This window comes from Suillus discolor (genome assembly GCF_016758755.1).
Source record: "Suillus discolor strain FC423 chromosome Unknown F5147scaffold_166, whole genome shotgun sequence".
Lineage (NCBI taxonomy): Eukaryota > Fungi > Basidiomycota > Agaricomycetes > Boletales > Suillaceae > Suillus > Suillus discolor.
Genome location: NW_024541413.1, coordinates 1 through 16,933, shown reverse-complemented (window position 1 = coordinate 16,933; position 16,933 = coordinate 1). Strand labels below are relative to the sequence as shown.

At 46.7% G+C, this 16,933-nt stretch overlaps 6 protein-coding genes across 6 annotated transcripts; 2 read left to right on the top strand and 4 right to left on the bottom strand.

Moving 5' to 3' along the window:
• Window positions 1-1,353: 1,353 nt before the first annotated feature.
• F5147DRAFT_748689 (uncharacterized protein) lies at window positions 1,354-4,089 on the top strand (the record flags this gene model as incomplete). Its single annotated transcript, XM_041440101.1, has 11 exons — window positions 1,354-1,438; window positions 1,561-1,688; window positions 1,740-1,986; window positions 2,014-2,317; window positions 2,372-2,592; window positions 2,629-2,745; window positions 2,800-3,014; window positions 3,119-3,316; window positions 3,344-3,356; window positions 3,419-3,952; window positions 3,974-4,089. 11 exons carry the CDS (start codon window positions 1,354-1,356, stop codon window positions 4,087-4,089), a joined length of 2,178 nt encoding a protein of 725 aa, XP_041284690.1.
• A 599-nt stretch (window positions 4,090-4,688) lies between these two features.
• F5147DRAFT_659449 (uncharacterized protein) lies at window positions 4,689-8,875 on the top strand (the record flags this gene model as incomplete). Its single annotated transcript, XM_041434593.1, has 12 exons — window positions 4,689-5,033; window positions 5,084-5,647; window positions 5,696-6,136; window positions 6,220-6,333; window positions 6,424-6,571; window positions 6,624-6,826; window positions 7,011-7,086; window positions 7,138-7,212; window positions 7,260-7,634; window positions 8,565-8,603; window positions 8,635-8,792; window positions 8,816-8,875. The coding sequence occupies 12 exons, from the start codon at window positions 4,689-4,691 to the stop codon at window positions 8,873-8,875; spliced, it is 2,598 nt and encodes an 865-aa protein (XP_041284689.1).
• Window positions 8,876-10,260: 1,385 nt separating this feature from the next.
• F5147DRAFT_588943 (uncharacterized protein) lies at window positions 10,261-10,918 on the bottom strand (the record flags this gene model as incomplete). Its single annotated transcript, XM_041432128.1, has 3 exons — window positions 10,261-10,472; window positions 10,522-10,735; window positions 10,787-10,918. 3 exons carry the CDS (start codon window positions 10,916-10,918, stop codon window positions 10,261-10,263), a joined length of 558 nt encoding a protein of 185 aa, XP_041284688.1.
• Window positions 10,919-11,351: 433 nt separating this feature from the next.
• F5147DRAFT_527472 (uncharacterized protein) lies at window positions 11,352-11,552 on the bottom strand (the record flags this gene model as incomplete). Its single annotated transcript, XM_041430026.1, has 1 exon — window positions 11,352-11,552. A coding segment is annotated over one exon (201 nt), but the record flags the coding sequence as incomplete, so codon positions are not given.
• Window positions 11,553-11,582: 30 nt separating this feature from the next.
• On the bottom strand, window positions 11,583-12,498 carry F5147DRAFT_588936 (uncharacterized protein; the record flags this gene model as incomplete). The annotated part of the gene is made up of 4 exons (XM_041432127.1): window positions 11,583-11,676; window positions 11,705-11,859; window positions 11,910-12,023; window positions 12,142-12,498. Coding segments are annotated over 4 exons (720 nt in total), but the record flags the coding sequence as incomplete, so codon positions are not given.
• Window positions 12,499-13,644: 1,146 nt separating this feature from the next.
• F5147DRAFT_748688 (MFS general substrate transporter) lies at window positions 13,645-15,926 on the bottom strand (the record flags this gene model as incomplete). Its single annotated transcript, XM_041440100.1, has 12 exons — window positions 13,645-13,699; window positions 13,816-13,947; window positions 13,991-14,189; window positions 14,279-14,424; window positions 14,463-14,570; window positions 14,618-14,694; window positions 14,782-14,875; window positions 14,925-15,032; window positions 15,083-15,102; window positions 15,154-15,216; window positions 15,694-15,708; window positions 15,828-15,926. The coding sequence occupies 12 exons, from the start codon at window positions 15,924-15,926 to the stop codon at window positions 13,645-13,647; spliced, it is 1,116 nt and encodes a 371-aa protein (XP_041284685.1).
• Between the last annotated feature and the right edge of the window lie 1,007 nt (window positions 15,927-16,933).

Sequence of the window (16,933 nt, the reverse complement as noted above, 5' to 3'; positions counted from 1 at the left end):
CCATTTTATTCTCCTGGTACTGCAATTGTAATCCTGAGAGGAGGCGTTGAGCTTGATTTGAGCCATATGGCACATGGGACGCACTGGTTGAGTTGCCGAGATGTGTGAGTTCTTAGCATTTGCCATCCGTCCTTGTAGTTGCTAACATCAATCCTGGTAGCTCCGCGTAATGACGATTTTATAGTTGCAATATTCAGTGTACCACTCAATTCTTTGATTCCTTGTCAGTGTTATACCTAGCATCGAGCTTGAATTTACAGTTGTCTGGCTGTCAGAAGCCATCAATATTTCAGTTGTCAACTATACCAGATACACCTATACTTCCCACATATCCTAGTTAGTAAGGTGGCCTTACCATAATGTTCTGGCCACTTAATAAAGCCTTTGTGCCTTCCTATGGAGCACCGGCGGTGCGCACCAGCAGTTTCCTTGTACTTAGAATATTTTACTCTACAGTCTTTTTCCCACCATTGGCGTCATCACCCTTTTGGGTAATATGGTAGCGCACAACTTCGCACGATGCCACCACACTCGCGCTCGTCATTGTTGACGACGAGCTCATATACGGTGAGTTTTGTTTTATTTTATTTTACATATATATCTCTCACTACAGGACATCACAAGACTACATATAGGCATTACTTTACGAGGCTCCTAGGTTCGTTCTCTGTGCATACAGGTACGTTAACCGAAAATCAACAGTGCATGGGAATCATCCTGCCTTCAGCGTTCCACCACGCACCTTCACCTCCAAGCTGCCTATCCTCCCTCCTGTCCCCCATGACACTCAATGCTGTGGGCGGTGTATCATGGAAATGCTCTGTCCATGTGGGCGGCAAAAAGACCAGGACTTTGCATACAGGAGTACTTCGCCAATGCCAAGATGATGCCCGTGAACTTTGCGCTTCCCTCCTCAAGAGTAAGTTCATCTCTCTAATTTTTACTGTCTAATTTACTTCCATTGATAGTACTGTAGAACTCCCTTTGACAGAGCACAAGCGATTATTGACCTCTGGAACCCAGCAATGCGGCCCCAATTCATCGCCACCCACACTATCAGACGACTTCTCTCCTTACTCCATGGACATCAACTCCATGATTCCTCCTCCCAGCGAGGAAGGATTTTCCTTCAGTCACGCGGGAGATGAACTAACAATCTACTGGGAACTAGAAGAACTCACAACAACAATAGTGAAGTAAGTTCAGTGTTTCTGTCACACTCACAAGCACTTAAAACAACCCTTTCTTAGTAGACAAAGGTTGGATACCCGTGACCGTAGTGGCCGTATCGCACTACTAGCATCAGATTGGGCCTCACAGTATGAGGCGCTCACGGACGCCCTTCTCAACTATATGCACGATCCTCTGGAGCCTTTGGAGCCTCCTTCCTCAGTCAATGAGACCGATCAGTTTAGCATCGAGGTCATTGACATTTTTGGTAAGGCCTTCTTGTTCAATCGAGCTTTTGCATCTCTAATGGAACCTCAGACTGACGTTTGTGCACATTCAAACACGTTTCCCCATTCATCAATGTCTCATTACTCCATTTTGGTTGTATAGGTAGCTCACCCATTCGACTGACCATTGCCATCACCATTCGCATGCTGGATGTGTACAGGCAAAGCCACCGAGTAACCCCGCGCTTCAGTATTCATGCGGAAGCGAAGATGCTCTGTTTTCTCCATGGTGTAAGTTTCATGGCATCATCCTCGCACTGCTCTGATGTTACATAAAATTAGGTATACTATCGCAGACACCTTGCCGAGCAGCTTCGCATCAGTTATGATGTATATCTTGAACTCCATCGGCGCATAGACCACCGCCTGGACAAGGTTCTAGGCCACGATTCGGATAACTGGCGGATGCTAAACTCATGTCCTGCATGCCAGTACAAGCTGACGGATGAACCCCCTCTAGAATTTTCTATCCTGTGTGCTTGTGACAGCAATAATTCGGCCAAATTGGTCGATCCTGCCATATGTGGTAGTCAGGAACACTTGGACACTTGAATAGGAACCTCGTCGATATGGCTAAGTGAATCATACGTTGATGCATTCAAAGATGAAGTCCGTTCAGCTCGTGCACACCAAGCAAGGGAACAGCGCCCTACACGAGACCCTGACAATCCATGGGTTGATGAGCCTGATTCTGTTGATTCTGCAGAGCCGCATACTGTGTGTGTGGACCGTTGGCGCAATGCCGCACCTGAATCTCAGAAGAAAATGTTTGCAATATTCAAAAAATCAGGCATTTTCATTACCGTGTGCCAACATGGCTTCCTACTCACCATCTGTGACATGGTGCGAAGCAGCGAGCTGTATCTTAGTTCCTTCACTTCCCATTTGATGTGCTGACTATTAATATTCTGCAGAATGAAATACCCCATCGCTTCGGTTAAGAAGCTGATGGACGTTTTCGGGAGCAATATTTTGTATGGGTATGACGTAAAATGTGCCTTTGAGAAGATCCTGCTGTGCAGCACACTTGGAGACAGTGCCAAGAGGCTCAACGTGCAAGGTGTTGTCCCCACTTTTCATGGACATGCCCATAATCGTCTCTGTCAGCTTCAGCACCACTCCAAGCACAAACTTGGTGCTGGAATGGAAGATTTTGAAACGTGCGAATGAGTCTTCTCTGAGTCCAATGCATTGGCTTCCGAAATACGTAACGCCACTGAGTTCCACCGACACCAAGCACTCGACAAACACTTCTGTTTTGCTGATACGGACAGGTACGCTGCATTATGTAAGTCCACCCTTTGTCCTCATTGAATATTGAATGATCTAATCACAAATTTAGCTGACTTCATATTCAATAATTATGTCCAAGCCTTAACATCGATATCTACGACTACCATTTTTCTTGGCAATTTTCATGCTTCAAATGCAACTCTCGATCCTGACTTTGACGGCGACCTCGAAGACGAACGTCTTTTCTTACAGCGTCTTGCAAGGAAGAAGGATGAATCCAGTGTTGAAATAGACTACGTAAAAGCATTAAACGAGTATGAAGAGGTGCAGTAAGCTCTCTTCGCTTCAGTTATTCATAAGCTGACGAAAATTGTAAGGCTCACATACAGTTCGGTCAACTCGATTTACGTCCAAATTACTCTCCCAAGGATGCTGGCAATGTACGGCGGCGTCATACTCATGCTGCGACCAAACGTGATCAGAAGGTTGACGTTGTCGTTGATTACGAGCGGCAGATGGCCCTGGACGCACGATGGGGTCCGGATCATCCTGAGCGTGTGAAAGCCCAGTCGCGCATCACCAACCATCTTTATCACAAGGCTGTCGACGATGTCGAACGGCTTGTTGTCATGTGACTTCTCGAATTGACCAAGCTCCAGATGAGCGGTCTAGGTATGGGATCTAATACTGTTTTATCTATTTATTTATTTCTAACTGCTGTCCATCAGGATACAAACTTTGTACTCAGATATCAACTGCTCTCAAGAGTCGAGCCACTGCGATCCGAAATGCGCTAACTCGATATAACAAGTATGCAAGCCAGCTGAATCCTCCTCGCCCCCCATTACAGTGGGAACAAATAGTCGACTACTCATTCTTAGCTGAATTTGACCTGCTCCGCGAAACAGGTACTGAGATCCAAATGAAACGCTGGGCCAATCCCTCTTACCGACATGCTTCCACACAACACCTTGCACACCAGCGAGCTAAGGAAGAGATCCGCAGGCTGAATGTTGAGGTTGGGCGTTTATGCACAAAGATTCGGGATGACACATTGGATTATCCACGAGCCATTGCGCAGCTTGAGCTCGACAATCCACTGCTTGCAGCCCATTTACAGCGTCGGTGGCAATGGCTGCGGTCAGCTAACGGACGACACCTTTGGCGTATTGAGCAGATTCTACGGCTCCCCAGATACAGCAGTCCCATGTCTCCTGGCACTTGTGAAGGTCGGCAGTGCGAGGTTACATCTGCACTTGAAGGTGTGCAACATGGGCTGACAGATGAAGCAGACGAAGGTGAGGGAGATGAAGATGCATTAAGCCGGCAGCTGCAGGATGTTCATACTTATATTGAAGGACTCGATCATCATCGCGTTGACTTGGAATTTGCAGAGTAGTTGTACTTCTCCGCCATCAGACTACTTACTGTATTTTGTCACTGTTGAATTTCATGAGTTTGCTGTTCATTCTCACTGTGATACCAACCGGCAGTGCATGTAAAGGATGTGTAGTAGAGCAGTATTCAAATTTCTCCTATCACAACTTGAACACAATACCAACCAGCAGTGCATGTAAAGGAATGTCATTTAATTTGTGATCATTTTGACCGTCCGACTTCAAGCCCTATGGGCTTGAAGTCACTGATGACGGTCAAAATGATCACAAATTACATGACATTCCTTTACATGCACTGCTGGTTGGTATTGTGTTCAAGTTGTGATAGGAGAAATTTGAATACTGCTCTACTACATTAGTTTATTTAACGATGCTAGAATTTTAGATGGTGCAAAACATGGTATTCATTGCGCTTTAATGTTGAACTGTGTGAGATACTCAATATAATTGTCATATTAAATGGTTGAAACGTTGAAGAGTTGAATTTGAAATTTGAAATTTGAATGTTTGGACAGTGAAATGTGGTTGCAGCAGTGTTCATTACATCGCATTTTGAAGTACATAATCACTATTGAGTGAGCCTCACTTTCACCCATCCACCATGTCGAAGTCAAGTCTTCCTCATTGGAAAGCCACTTTGCTGCATAGATCCCCTACTGTCAATGGCTTCGATGAATTCAAAGCTCTCATTCAGCGTCCTCAAGTTCTCAATGGTATTGCTGGATGTGAGGAACGGTGGGAGTCAGTGCTGTTGTCTTTACTGATGCATGGGCTCCACAACGATGGCAGCCATCTTGACCATAACAACAGCTTCTACCAATTGACTTTGGATCACTACCGCACTGGTGTCTCAAAGACTCAGTCAAGTCTAATGCAGGAGAAGATTGGTAATTGGCGTTCTCGAACGTTACACACCGAGCGCATTTTGCATTGTATATTTGACCTGGTAAGTCCTTTCAATTTCTGAATCATCAAACACGCTCATAGCACATGTAGTGCACCGTTCTAGACAGGTTGACAGGTGGATCTACCATTGTATTGCATCACCCTGGTGCTACGTCTCCAAATGTGAACATTGCGCCTCAAACGCTCAAAGCCAACGTATACATCAACCCTAAAGTCCTTGAAGAGCACCATGAGCTCCATGCAGTGGTGGCTCAGATCACCCAAATCTTTCTTTCCGACTATGCTACTCCACTCACAAATGCATTTGCAGACACCCGCACTCGGCACAAGTGGGGTAATTCAACGATGGCTCAGACCCCTACAAAGGGAAAGGCCCGAACAGAAGACCCCATCATGCCGCTCATTCCCTGCCCAATTGTGCCAACCTCTGCGCACTTCATCTTTCCTGGTTGTCCTGCAGGCTCCTTGGAACGGCTGTTGAGTTCCAGTGATTATGTCTTATCACACGCACCATCCTTTGACAACGATACTATCACATGGAAGCCGCATCAAATTGGTTTGATGCAAGGTCGAAGGGATGTGCCCTCTATCCAGCGTCATGTAACAACGGCTGCTGTTGGGGTTGGAGGTGTGCGGGTCAAGGGTGTGTGCAAGGTACTTTTACATTTGTATTCAACTGATATGGCCTAATTTTTCACCTAGGGTACTTCAACCGCTATGACAGATACTGATGATGAGAGCTCAAAGTCATCGCAGTTGTCACGCACCATCACTGTCTACTCGACTTCTGGTAGCGAGTCTGACTCCCAATGCCCTCATTCACGTACAAGATACCCCCCCATAACGCCAATCTCTGCCCTCCCATCGAAGGGGATTTTTTCATCTACTGTGTCGCCTACTTGGACCCCTCCTCGCTTTATCATAGAGCCTCTCTATGCTGATATGTCCGCAATCACGCCATTTGGGGATGCAACAGAGGCAGTGTTGGAGAACCTTGGTTACCCAGACACTTTTCATAACATCTGCATTTCGATCTGTCAGAACTACCTTGCGAAGCGATGGGTTACGATATTGCAGCAGGACACTAACATCTCTTTGGACCATGCCGATGCCATTGGACAAGCTATGTTGAAAGATCGTAACGTACAGCTTCCATAGTTCGGTTTGTATATGCCACTCGCCATGTATCTTACATTTAAATGGCAGAATGACCGTTGTTTTTTCAGTCTTTGAACTTGCGCATCAGCATTCCCTCAACGGCATTTCCGACAAGCCGCTCACACAACCCTCGTCGGTTTATTGCTCGAACACGTGGTCCATACATCAAAGTATCGAAGGAAGTACGCCAACAACTGACTGAACGGCGACGCACCAAACGTCTTGATGAGGACCAGGAGATTTAAGCTGTCCTGAACTATATGAACTCAAAGGCTACCGATTTGGCTTGCAAATTCAAGCAGCCTTGTCGCCATTACCTGGAGCGTTTCACCCTTGGTTCTGTAGTTCACCACCGCAAGCGCAACAAAACCAGTGCATGGCATGCATTTATGCATTTCCAGGGCATCAGAACCAATGCCAGTAAGTCAATCTACCAACCATGTATATTCATTGCTAACAACTTATATTCTAGACAAAGACATGCACGAGAAGTCCAACATTGCGGATTTCGTCAAGGAAGCTACTGAGTACCATCAGCTCACCGCTGAGCAAAGGACCAAGCTTATTTTGAACTTCGATGAAGTCAAGAAGGGTGCTCAAGATCGCCCACCAAATATAACCGCTCGTTCTCGTGCTGCCGAATGTGCTCGTAGCTTCCAGTACGTGAAAGAAGAGGTGGGTGATGTCCATGTTTTTAAAGGTTCAGTGTTTATTGACCGTGAATTTTGGGGCCTAGTTGGAAGCTCTGAAACAACACATTGGCATAGAAGCCATTGTTGTGATGGTTTGAGGCATTTCCGATTTTTCTATGGCGCCAAAAGCATTCTTCACAAGTTCGGCAGCAGAAAAATTTGTTCAGTTGTACTTACGCAAGGATGTCGCCCAATTAGCGACAGATTTCGAGAGTACCATTCTAGCCAATGGCCTTGTTTTAAGTTAGTAATCATTCTCATCCATTTCAATTTATTTTTTTGACGTGAATCCAGACTCGGCCACTAATCATCGGGAGCATGTCGCGAATGCCAAGGCTGCTATCAGAACAGGTCTCCACTTGTCACTATGTAAGTTTTCCCTTGCACAATTTATACTAACAGCTAATATATCGCAGGCAAAGTCACAAACAATCCATCTGCCTCAATGGAGTTCACGAAGTACGAGAAGCTCGTTTCTACCTACTTCGTCAAGCTTGTGGGGTGGAACCACCCCCAATGGGCAAACCCTTCGGACTTAAAGGGTGGTATTGACAGCCTTGAAAGTGTGGTTGAGGCAATCAGACTTCACCATTGCCATTTTGTGGTGATTGACCAAGAAGAAGTTAAAGAGCGTGCACGGCGCATAAAAAATGGGGAGACATTAACTCCCGAGCTCGAGCCACCTGTACCGCTTGAGCCACCTCCTTCTAATACTGTAGCTCTCCCTACTCCTGCTCATACACCCCCCCATGTCACGACAGCTGATATATCATACCCTGTCCCTGATGTTAGTCAGCCTGATTTCACTGCTCCAGATGACAATGCAGCCTCAGCGCCATTTTCTTTGCCTCACAACGTCCAACCAGCCCCACTGTAGAGACTCATGCCTCTCATTGTGCAATATGGCAGTTTTCACTGGGGAGTACATGGCATGAACTTGTAGCATCACTCTGTGTGCTACCTGCAGCTATCTCTATATGAGGCGCAGCTTTCCCGCGCAACGCGCGCCATGCGAGCGTACCTTTCCTGCGCTTCACGATGTATATGCGCGCGCGCTTTCCCGCGCTGTAGCGCCCTATAGCGCCAGCCATCCAGAAGCATCCATCCACTGTCCACCAAGTTCCCTAGTGCGTATATTTCCATTTCTCACATTTGCATATCATTCCATCTTTATTTTTATCATGGACCCTTACTTACATATATACTTACATACCTTACTCGGTAGCGCTTCAGCTCCGCATGACAGCGCTTAGGCGCCATACTTAAAGTGCCAGCAGTACATACTTACTCACTTACTCACTTACTCTCCCACCAGAACGACAGAGGACTTACTGGTTACTACCCACTATTTACCTAGCAGAACATAGTAGAAATCTATTTGTTTACACCTCGCATCTCCCTTCTCTTGTCTTACATCATATCATCACCTAAGCAAACTCACTCTTACTCTCTCTTGTTTCCGCATACACGCGCGCGCATTCCCGCGCTTCGCATTGGCCAACCAGTAGCGCTTTCAGCGCATACCTCTAGATCCTTGCTGCACTCGCTTCCCCTTTAGGGTCGAACGCACTTGTCGTCTCAAGTATAGCAGACTAGGCAATGCACGACCTTACAACAATTATAGATACAGTCAGGAGCATTGTTCATGCCTCGCAGTATCATTGTACCTTCACCGCCGCACGGTGAAGATGACATTGAGCCCGCCCGCAGCTCAATTACAGATGATATGGTGGACACAGAGCTTCGTGCTCTTGATCAGGGTAGGTAAATCATTATTTATATTCAATACAGTCATGCTGACGTGCCCTGGTTCATTAGCGCTCCACTCAGACACTCAAACTGCCCTGGAAACGAACTCATCACAGGCGCACACTATTACTCCCATGCTTACACCCCTTATTGATGAGGTCACTCCTGCATTGACCCTCGGGAAGCGAACTGCCGCTGATGTACCGCCAACTCAAACACACAGTCCCAAATGCTCTCAAAAGCTCACAGAGAAAGCTCAGTTGGAGCTGGAGTTGAGGAATGAAACAGACCATCGGGTGACAAAAGTTGGTAGACGGTCAAAAAAAGGAACGCACACACTGAGTCCAATAGGGAAGACTTGTAGTCTGTCAATAGTTGTTACTAGATACAAGATATTGGTTTAATATATGTCCTTCCTCGCCGGGAGGAGGAATCATGGAGTCGATGTCCATTTAGTAAGGAGAGAAGTTGTCATAAGAGAAGTTGTCGTAAGGAGAGAAGTCGTCATAAGGAGAGAAAACATCGTAAGGAGAGAAGTCGTCTGATAGTGGGGGTGGCGATGAATGGGGCTGCATTGCTGGGCTTCAGAGGTCAATAATCACTTGCACTCTGTCAAAGGGAGTTCTACAGTACTATCAATGGACGTATATTAGATGACAGAAATTAGAGAGATGAACTTACTCTTGAGGAGAGAAGCACAAAGTTTCTGTACGCAAAGTCCTGGTCTTTCTGCTGCCCACATGGACAGAGCATTTCCGTGATACACCGCCCACAGCATTGAGTGTCATGGGGGACAGGGAGGGAGGATAGGCAGCTTGGAGGTGAAGGTGCGTGGTGGAACGCTGAAGGCAGGATGATTCCCACGCACTCTGTTGATTTTCGGTTAACGTACCTGTATGCACAGAGAACGAACCTAGGAGCCTCGTAAAGTAACACCTATATGTAGTTAGGCAATGGCACGGGTAACCCGCGGGTATCCATGAGCGTACCCGCACCCGTACCCGCCACTTACCCGCACCCACGGCCCAAGGGTATGCTCGGGTATGGGTTTCGACGAGGGTATGCAAAGGGTATCATGGGTATATAACCCGCGGTGGGTAACCCACGACCCACGCATTCATGTAGATAGATCTATCATAGGTACAAGGGATGTCAGTAGTAGCAACACAATAACAACTAAATATTGATAACATCCCAGCCATCAACCAATTGATCCTCCTCGCCGTCGACATCGTTCAACACTGCAACTGCTTTGACGTCGTCGTCATGCACCAAACCCAACTGGCTCCAGATCCCAACACACAGCAAGGCCCGAGTTGTCTGCGAAGACATTTGGCTGCAAACATGCGAGAGCAGCAGTCAGCCACGGCTAAAAATATGTTCGACATCAACGGATGTAGCTGGTGTCAATGTGAGTAGCAGTACAACAAAAAACGAGGAGAAAACATACCAGGAATTGTCAGATAATCAAGCGCCATGCGCGAGAGACGCAGATAAGTTGTACGGTGCTTGTGCCACCATGAAATGACATTGGGGACATGCTCACACTTTGTGCTGAGGTATGCGGTAAGTTCGTCTGAAGAGGCCGAGTTCCTGGGAGCCGCAAGAGCCGGAATATGGTCGAAAATGTTCTCTTTTCTTGATGTCTGTGAGTATCGGATCAATGTGTTAGCAATGATCCTGATTGAACCAAATCAAACATACCTTTGGAACCTGTGATTCATGCTCACCATCCGCTGACTCTCCATCCGCCGAACCGGTTGGCATGTCAGCATATGCGAAGTCAAACTCGTGGCGCACAAGGTCAGAGGCCGTCTGGATCCACTCTGCCTCCCATCCAGCAGTCTTGAAGTAGCTCAGTTTGTGACGCGGATGAAGCACTTTAAATAGATTAGTATAGTGAACATTACAGAGTGAATGAAAACTTACCCATTGCTATGCGGTATGTTTGAGAAGAGTCGGTAAGGGAATAGTACCTGTCCAAGGTCTTCTTGCCCATAGTGAGTGCGGCGTGAATGGCGCTATTCAAGTTCTGGTCGAAGGAATGGGTAGTGAGTGATTCGTCGATGTGATCCATGGCTGGGATTACAGTAGCAAGGTTTGGCGTGGCACGGGAAAAGTAGGTGGTGGCATCCTTCAAGATCTTTATTGGTGTGAGCTTGAGGAATTAATAAATAGGGACTGCTTGACTCACCGCTAATGTGTCACACAATTGTGTAGCTATCTTCCACTCTTTCTCGCTGAGCTCGAACTTGCGCAGGCCGAATTTGCAGTCCCCAGTGAAAACATCCAGAGCTTGCTGATACTCGATTGCGAAGTCCAACATGTCGAACGTGGAGTTCCACCGCGTCGATACGTCCCGAGGCATGACACGAGCCTTCAGTTCCAGTTCTTCAAGTAGCGCCTTCCAAGCAGGCAGTAATAGTGTGGATGAATGCACAATCCTGAACGCAAGTTTGCGAAGCTGCGAGGCACGTGTTCAATGCATCAGTACGTCGTTCCATTATGTAATCTTGATTCCTTACCTTCACAAGCACAAGCTTAACAGGTCGCAGGTTCTTGTGGAGTTCCTCTCACTCATGAGCCGTCAGGTTTGTGCTCTCATCAACCCACCCTTCAATGTTGTCTATGTCAGTGTCCTCTGGATTGCCCTCACCTCGTTTGGCAATGGTGTATCCATCATCGTTATTGGTACCTTTCGCCAACTCTTGCAAGAGTCGTTCTTCCTCATCCATGTCATCTTCCAGGATGTCCATTGCTTCGGGTGCCTCGTCATCCAATCGAGCCTGCTCTTTTTTTGGTACGTCAAACAGTTTGATGATGGACTTCGCAATGAGATTGACAATATGTAGAAAACAACGTGTTCGGCTCAGTGCGCCACTGAACGAATCCACGTGCTTGGCAAGTTCTGTTGTCAGCGTGTCATTAGAGCTTGCATTGTCGCCCGTCAAACTCAACATCTTCCCACTTGGTAAGTACTGTACTAGAAGCTATGTGTCCCCACTCACCTTATCCGCTATACCAAACTCTTTCAGGATTTTTTCAAACACTGCTGCAAGATTCTCGCCGGAGTGAGACTGAATCCTGGACCATTAGTGATTTTTCAGGGTACGTATGGTATTTACTTGCCTCGGCCACCTCCACTATATCTAGTATCATCACTAATGGTTTTCCTTCATGCTCTAGATGCACGGACACAGCTATGAATGCCTTGTGGTTTGGAGACGTCCACGCATCGGTGGCGAAGTTCAATTGGCCGTCGTATTCCTGGTAAGCAATAGTTAGATTTATTTTTATATATAGGTATGCTACTAAACTTGCAACATCTTAGCAATCTGCTGTTGCGTGCGAGCAAACACCAACTTGATGTCACACGAGACGGTCAATGGAGAAGGTATGTAATATTCCGGTTGACCTGTTTTCATTAGTGACTGAAAGCCGCGATCCTTTACAATGGTGAATGGTCGCAGGCTCTCAGATACCCATCGGACAATCTTGGCTCTGTTGCCATCATTAACCTTGATGTTGATACCATTACAGCGAAGGTACGTACTTCGTTTCTGTTCTTGTGTGTTGCCGGTGTGAATATATGACCTTGCCTTTCCCCTTGCGTTCAAATGATGCCACGATAGACCCGTTTTTCGCCCCGGAGATTATGGTACGTGCCTCATTAGCATTCTTGGCTTCATCAGCCATGTTAACGGACTCTTCTCCCCAGCACAACTTTGCATGCTTCCGCATGTTACTCGTGGACTTTGCATCCTTCTTATCGAGGTAACAGCGCACCCCTTTCTTGCAGCTCGTAGCCGTGCACTTGAATTCATGGTAGCAGCGGCCTTCGTGATAACCAATGTCTGGGACTGGGTGGTAGAACACATAAATAGGTGAGTTCCATTCTTTTTTCAAGCACTCTACTCATTTGAGTTAATATACAACAGTGTCTGTTATGAATCGAGTCTTACCGAGTTCACTATCCGAGCTTTCATCCTCATCTTCCGGAATGACCTCCACAACATCTTCGTCACTGTGAAGAGCTTCTTCTTCCTTGGTCCGTACAAATGCTCGACGGCTCATTGTAGCTTTGGCCGCAGTAGGTGTCGAAGTAGGTGTTCTATCTTCATGGACATTTTTACCCTGGCTAACCATAGGAACTATTGAAGGAGAGTCCAAGTCTTTGGTATCTGACACCACAGTTGTGGGACGTTTCCCAGACTTTCCAGAGGTGAGCTCATGACTTGCTTTTCGCTTGATGATCTTTTTGACATTTGAGAAGAACTCACGCGCCTTCTTGGTAGGCTTGCGCTGTCGCTTGTTGGCCATTGATGCAGAGATTGTGTTGTGTAGAAGCACTGCTTAGAATAGAAGGATTCCGGGTGTAAAATTTAGTTTAAAGTTTTAAATGATGTACTACCATATATAGTGATAACTGTACAGTTCAATAAGCTTCGACTGATGCCAAGATACCCACCACAATAAGCTTCAACTGATGCCAAGATACCCACCAACCCATGCCTATGGGTATGGGTATCTGGTGGGTCAGCAAGCTGAGACCCCTACCCAACCCACAGGTACCCATACCCACGACCCATGTGGGTTTGCAAAACCCATGACATTGCCTATATGTAGTCTTGTGATGTCCTGTAGTGAGAGATATATATGTAAAATAAAATAAAACAAAACTCACCGTATACGAGCTCGTCGTCAACAATGACGAGCGCGAGTGTGGTGGCATCGTGCGAAGTTGTGCGCTACCATATTACCCAAAAGGGTGATGACGCCAATGGTGGGAAAAAGACTGTAGAGTAAAATATTCTAAGTACAAGGAAACTGCTGGTGCGCACCGCCGGTGCTCCGTAGGAAGGCACAAAGGCTTTATTAAGTGGCCAGAACATTACGGTAAGGCCACCTTACTAACTAGGATATGTGGGAAGTATAGGTGACCAGATATCTAAAACCAATCGAGTCCCAAATTTCTTATTGATATCTTCATATCCTGTTTATTCCTCTCAATCTCCAAATACCTCAAATATAAATACATACTACCAAATATACCTATAACACTCCAAGTGCAGGGATGCAGATGGCATAGGAACAAGGGTATGTCGTGCTTCAGTTCGACGGTCATACATACCTATACGAAAAGCGTAGTCGTGAATAGTCAGCGAGAGCACGAAATCTATGACAACGTCACTGACGATCCAACAACATTGCCTGTCTGGAGACTGGCCCAGTGCGTTCATTAGAGTAGTAGCAACGGCGCGCTTCGCAGGTTCTCTGAAGAAAGGGTTGCTGATCCAACCTAAGAGCACCAAGTATCCAGCGGTAACTCGAGCCGCATCAGGAACCTGTATGTTTCTGAGTACAAGAGTGACGACTCACGACCGGCAATACCACTCACAGTGAAGTATAGCGCGCAGCCTTGTCCATCGTAAAGATTGACATCATGAATGCAAGGGCGCCGAGTGCATTGGAGACAATAAAGCATTTGTAACGCCTCTGCTTCTTGTCAGAGTACCTGATCTCCGCGAGATGCGTTACAGTCGTGTTATATCCCAGTTTCGCGCACGGCGTCGGGAAGTAGGCGAAGAAACACTGCCCTACTACGGCCGCAACCACGCCTCCCAGTCAGATATCGGATCCCGCAGTCCTTTCATGGTCGTCTGCTTCCCAAGCTTGTCAGCCTTACCATAGCCATCTTCTACATGGCGAGATATAAGAATTGTGCTTTCCTCTGGGGTGAACCACCTGGTGTTATGCGGGAAATCAGGAAGTATGAACATCGCGCAAACCACGACCAAGATGGTGATACCGCCTTCAACGTAAAATAACCATCTACAAATCATTCAGTTATAGAAACGATCGTCACCTGCCTCCATGCAGCTTGACCAATTTTGTCCTGCATGCCGCGGAGTATAGCGGATGCAAACAGGGATCCGAATGCAAAGTTGAGAAAACTTCCACAAGAAACGAGAGCTAGTCTCAAGGCGACATCGTCTCGCTTGTGCCGTTTAGATACGAGAAATACAATTCCGGGAAGAAGGGAGCTTCGGAAAAGCCAAGAAAGAAGCAGGCGATGACAATCCCAGTATCGCTTGGGTCAAACTATCAGAGACTGGATCTGAACGATGCAAGACAGGGAAACGTACTTCGTTGTGATTCTTGAGCACGATTAGCAACATCTTCATGAACGGTCAGTGTCGACAAACCTGACAATACTGATATTGTAAACGTACAGCACGGGATGATGACAGAAGGCCTCTCCAGCCAGTGCAGGAACATGTTCCTCAAGAAAAGTCACGTTCAGCTGTTTCTCAATCAAAGACAAAACTCACCCTGGCATTTGCATGATAATGTATCCAACAAATAGGATGGACAAAGTTGTGGCGTATTGTTCCCCACGCAGGTGCAGGTCTTTCTCAAAACCTTGTAACCGAACGTTGCTGTAGGCGTCATTAGATTCATACGAGTACAACGGTACTATTTGACACACCTAATATTAGTTCTGTCAATCTAGGATACACAGCAAGTGTCAGAATAGAGTTCGCAAATACCCTAACCCACCGGATTCAAGGTATATAAGATCAGTATTATGGACATACGTAAATCAAGCTTCCTCAGTAATCCCTCTCAGGTCATTACGAGCATGACAGGGGACAATAGTGAGTGAGTCGCTGATAACGTTACGCTGTTGGATCACAGAGAGTGGGTATCGTCAAGGGTGGGAAAACTAACATGCAGGCTTGGATATATTCTTGGGAAAATACTGCGAATTGATTACAGCTGAAAGCTCTGGATCGTCTGCAAACGTTCTGAATCAATATTGACCGTACCACCGAGGATCACGAGGGAAAATCAGGCTGCTCCACCAGGATCTAGTCTACCTAGCGATGCACCGGATCAGCGACTCTGCTGATTGGTTTGGCCAAATAGTGGATCAAAGTGGATGATACAGTGTGAATGACAGAACTTCGCAACGAGAACGTAGCCATCATCCGGCAGAAGCCCCGGGCCAGGGCCAGCAGATATACACATCGGAATATGTAACCTATAGAAGTATCAAAACAAATACACCCTGAAAGTAGTTCGTGAAACTTTACTTACTTTAAGTTCGAGTCGCTGGCTGCCGACGTAAATGTGCCAATCAGCTATTACTAATTAGTTTGGGGGTTTCTAAAGGATATGCCGTTTGCTGCAAGCTTACAACAGTGGGATTCCCCCCATGTTCTAGTTTCTACCCCTTCCGAGTCGGCCCGTCCGGCTTGACGTTGTAATGCTAGCACCCATAATGTGGGGTCTGAGTCGGTGGATGAACATGCTTGAACTGTCGAGGACATGCGGCAAAAATGATGTCTCCAGTCACCGCAATGGCCCAGGCTCGGAAATCAGGATAGTACTCCACTACTCAACGGCACAGGGTCAATTAATCGATCGATTGCCCACGAATTTGATCATGATTCCATGTACAATTTCGTAGACGCAAGCGCTCCAAGTTGGCAAGGCTCTTCAAGATCGCAACCATCTCCTTTCGTGACTCCAACAAGGAAAGAATGAAGGTCCCCAGTCATGAAAACCCACACGCTTCACCGTCATTATCAGCTGAAGTTCGCGCATCTGGTTTGATTGATACTCGCATGGTGCATGTCACCCAAAATGTGTAACGTAATTCGTGAAAAACATGGTCAACGGGACTGGCAGCGTAAGCGGGGTCTAGGTGAGAGTTTGCATGGCGGGGCAAGCGGTGGAACTAACCAATAAGAATGACAGTGAGATATTGCTGATGAATACCACTGAACAACGTTCTCTGCAGGGGGTGTCGTATAGGCCCTACCTCGGAATCTGACGGCATTTTTCGTGCTTCTCGGCAGATGCCACATCCAGATCGGGGTCGTTATTTTCCTAATTGTTCAGCATTGCAATAGCCCGAGTCCGTTCGAAATTATAATTATCACAGTGATATTATCAGGTTTTGACACGACCCTCAGTACTTGCATGCAGGCGCGTTGCGACTGACCGCTTACTCAACAGAGACACAAAGACGGTAATGAGCCCCGAGAATATAAAACACGCAAGACCACTGCATGCATACACTGGCAGCGGATATTGGCAATGCACAGTTAGCTATAGTGGTGACGCCTGCAACACATAGAATAACTTGTCATTGTGATGATCTTTGCAGACGGAACCGAAAATTGTTCTCCATTAATCTTCCAGCAGCCGATTATCCATGCCAGCATCCCGAGATTACCCAGAGAATAGAGCCATACGAAAGCCCGGCGGGCATGAACTTAGACCGCCATACCCTGAGGATGATAGGGATGACTGCAGGACTAAGAACTATTCA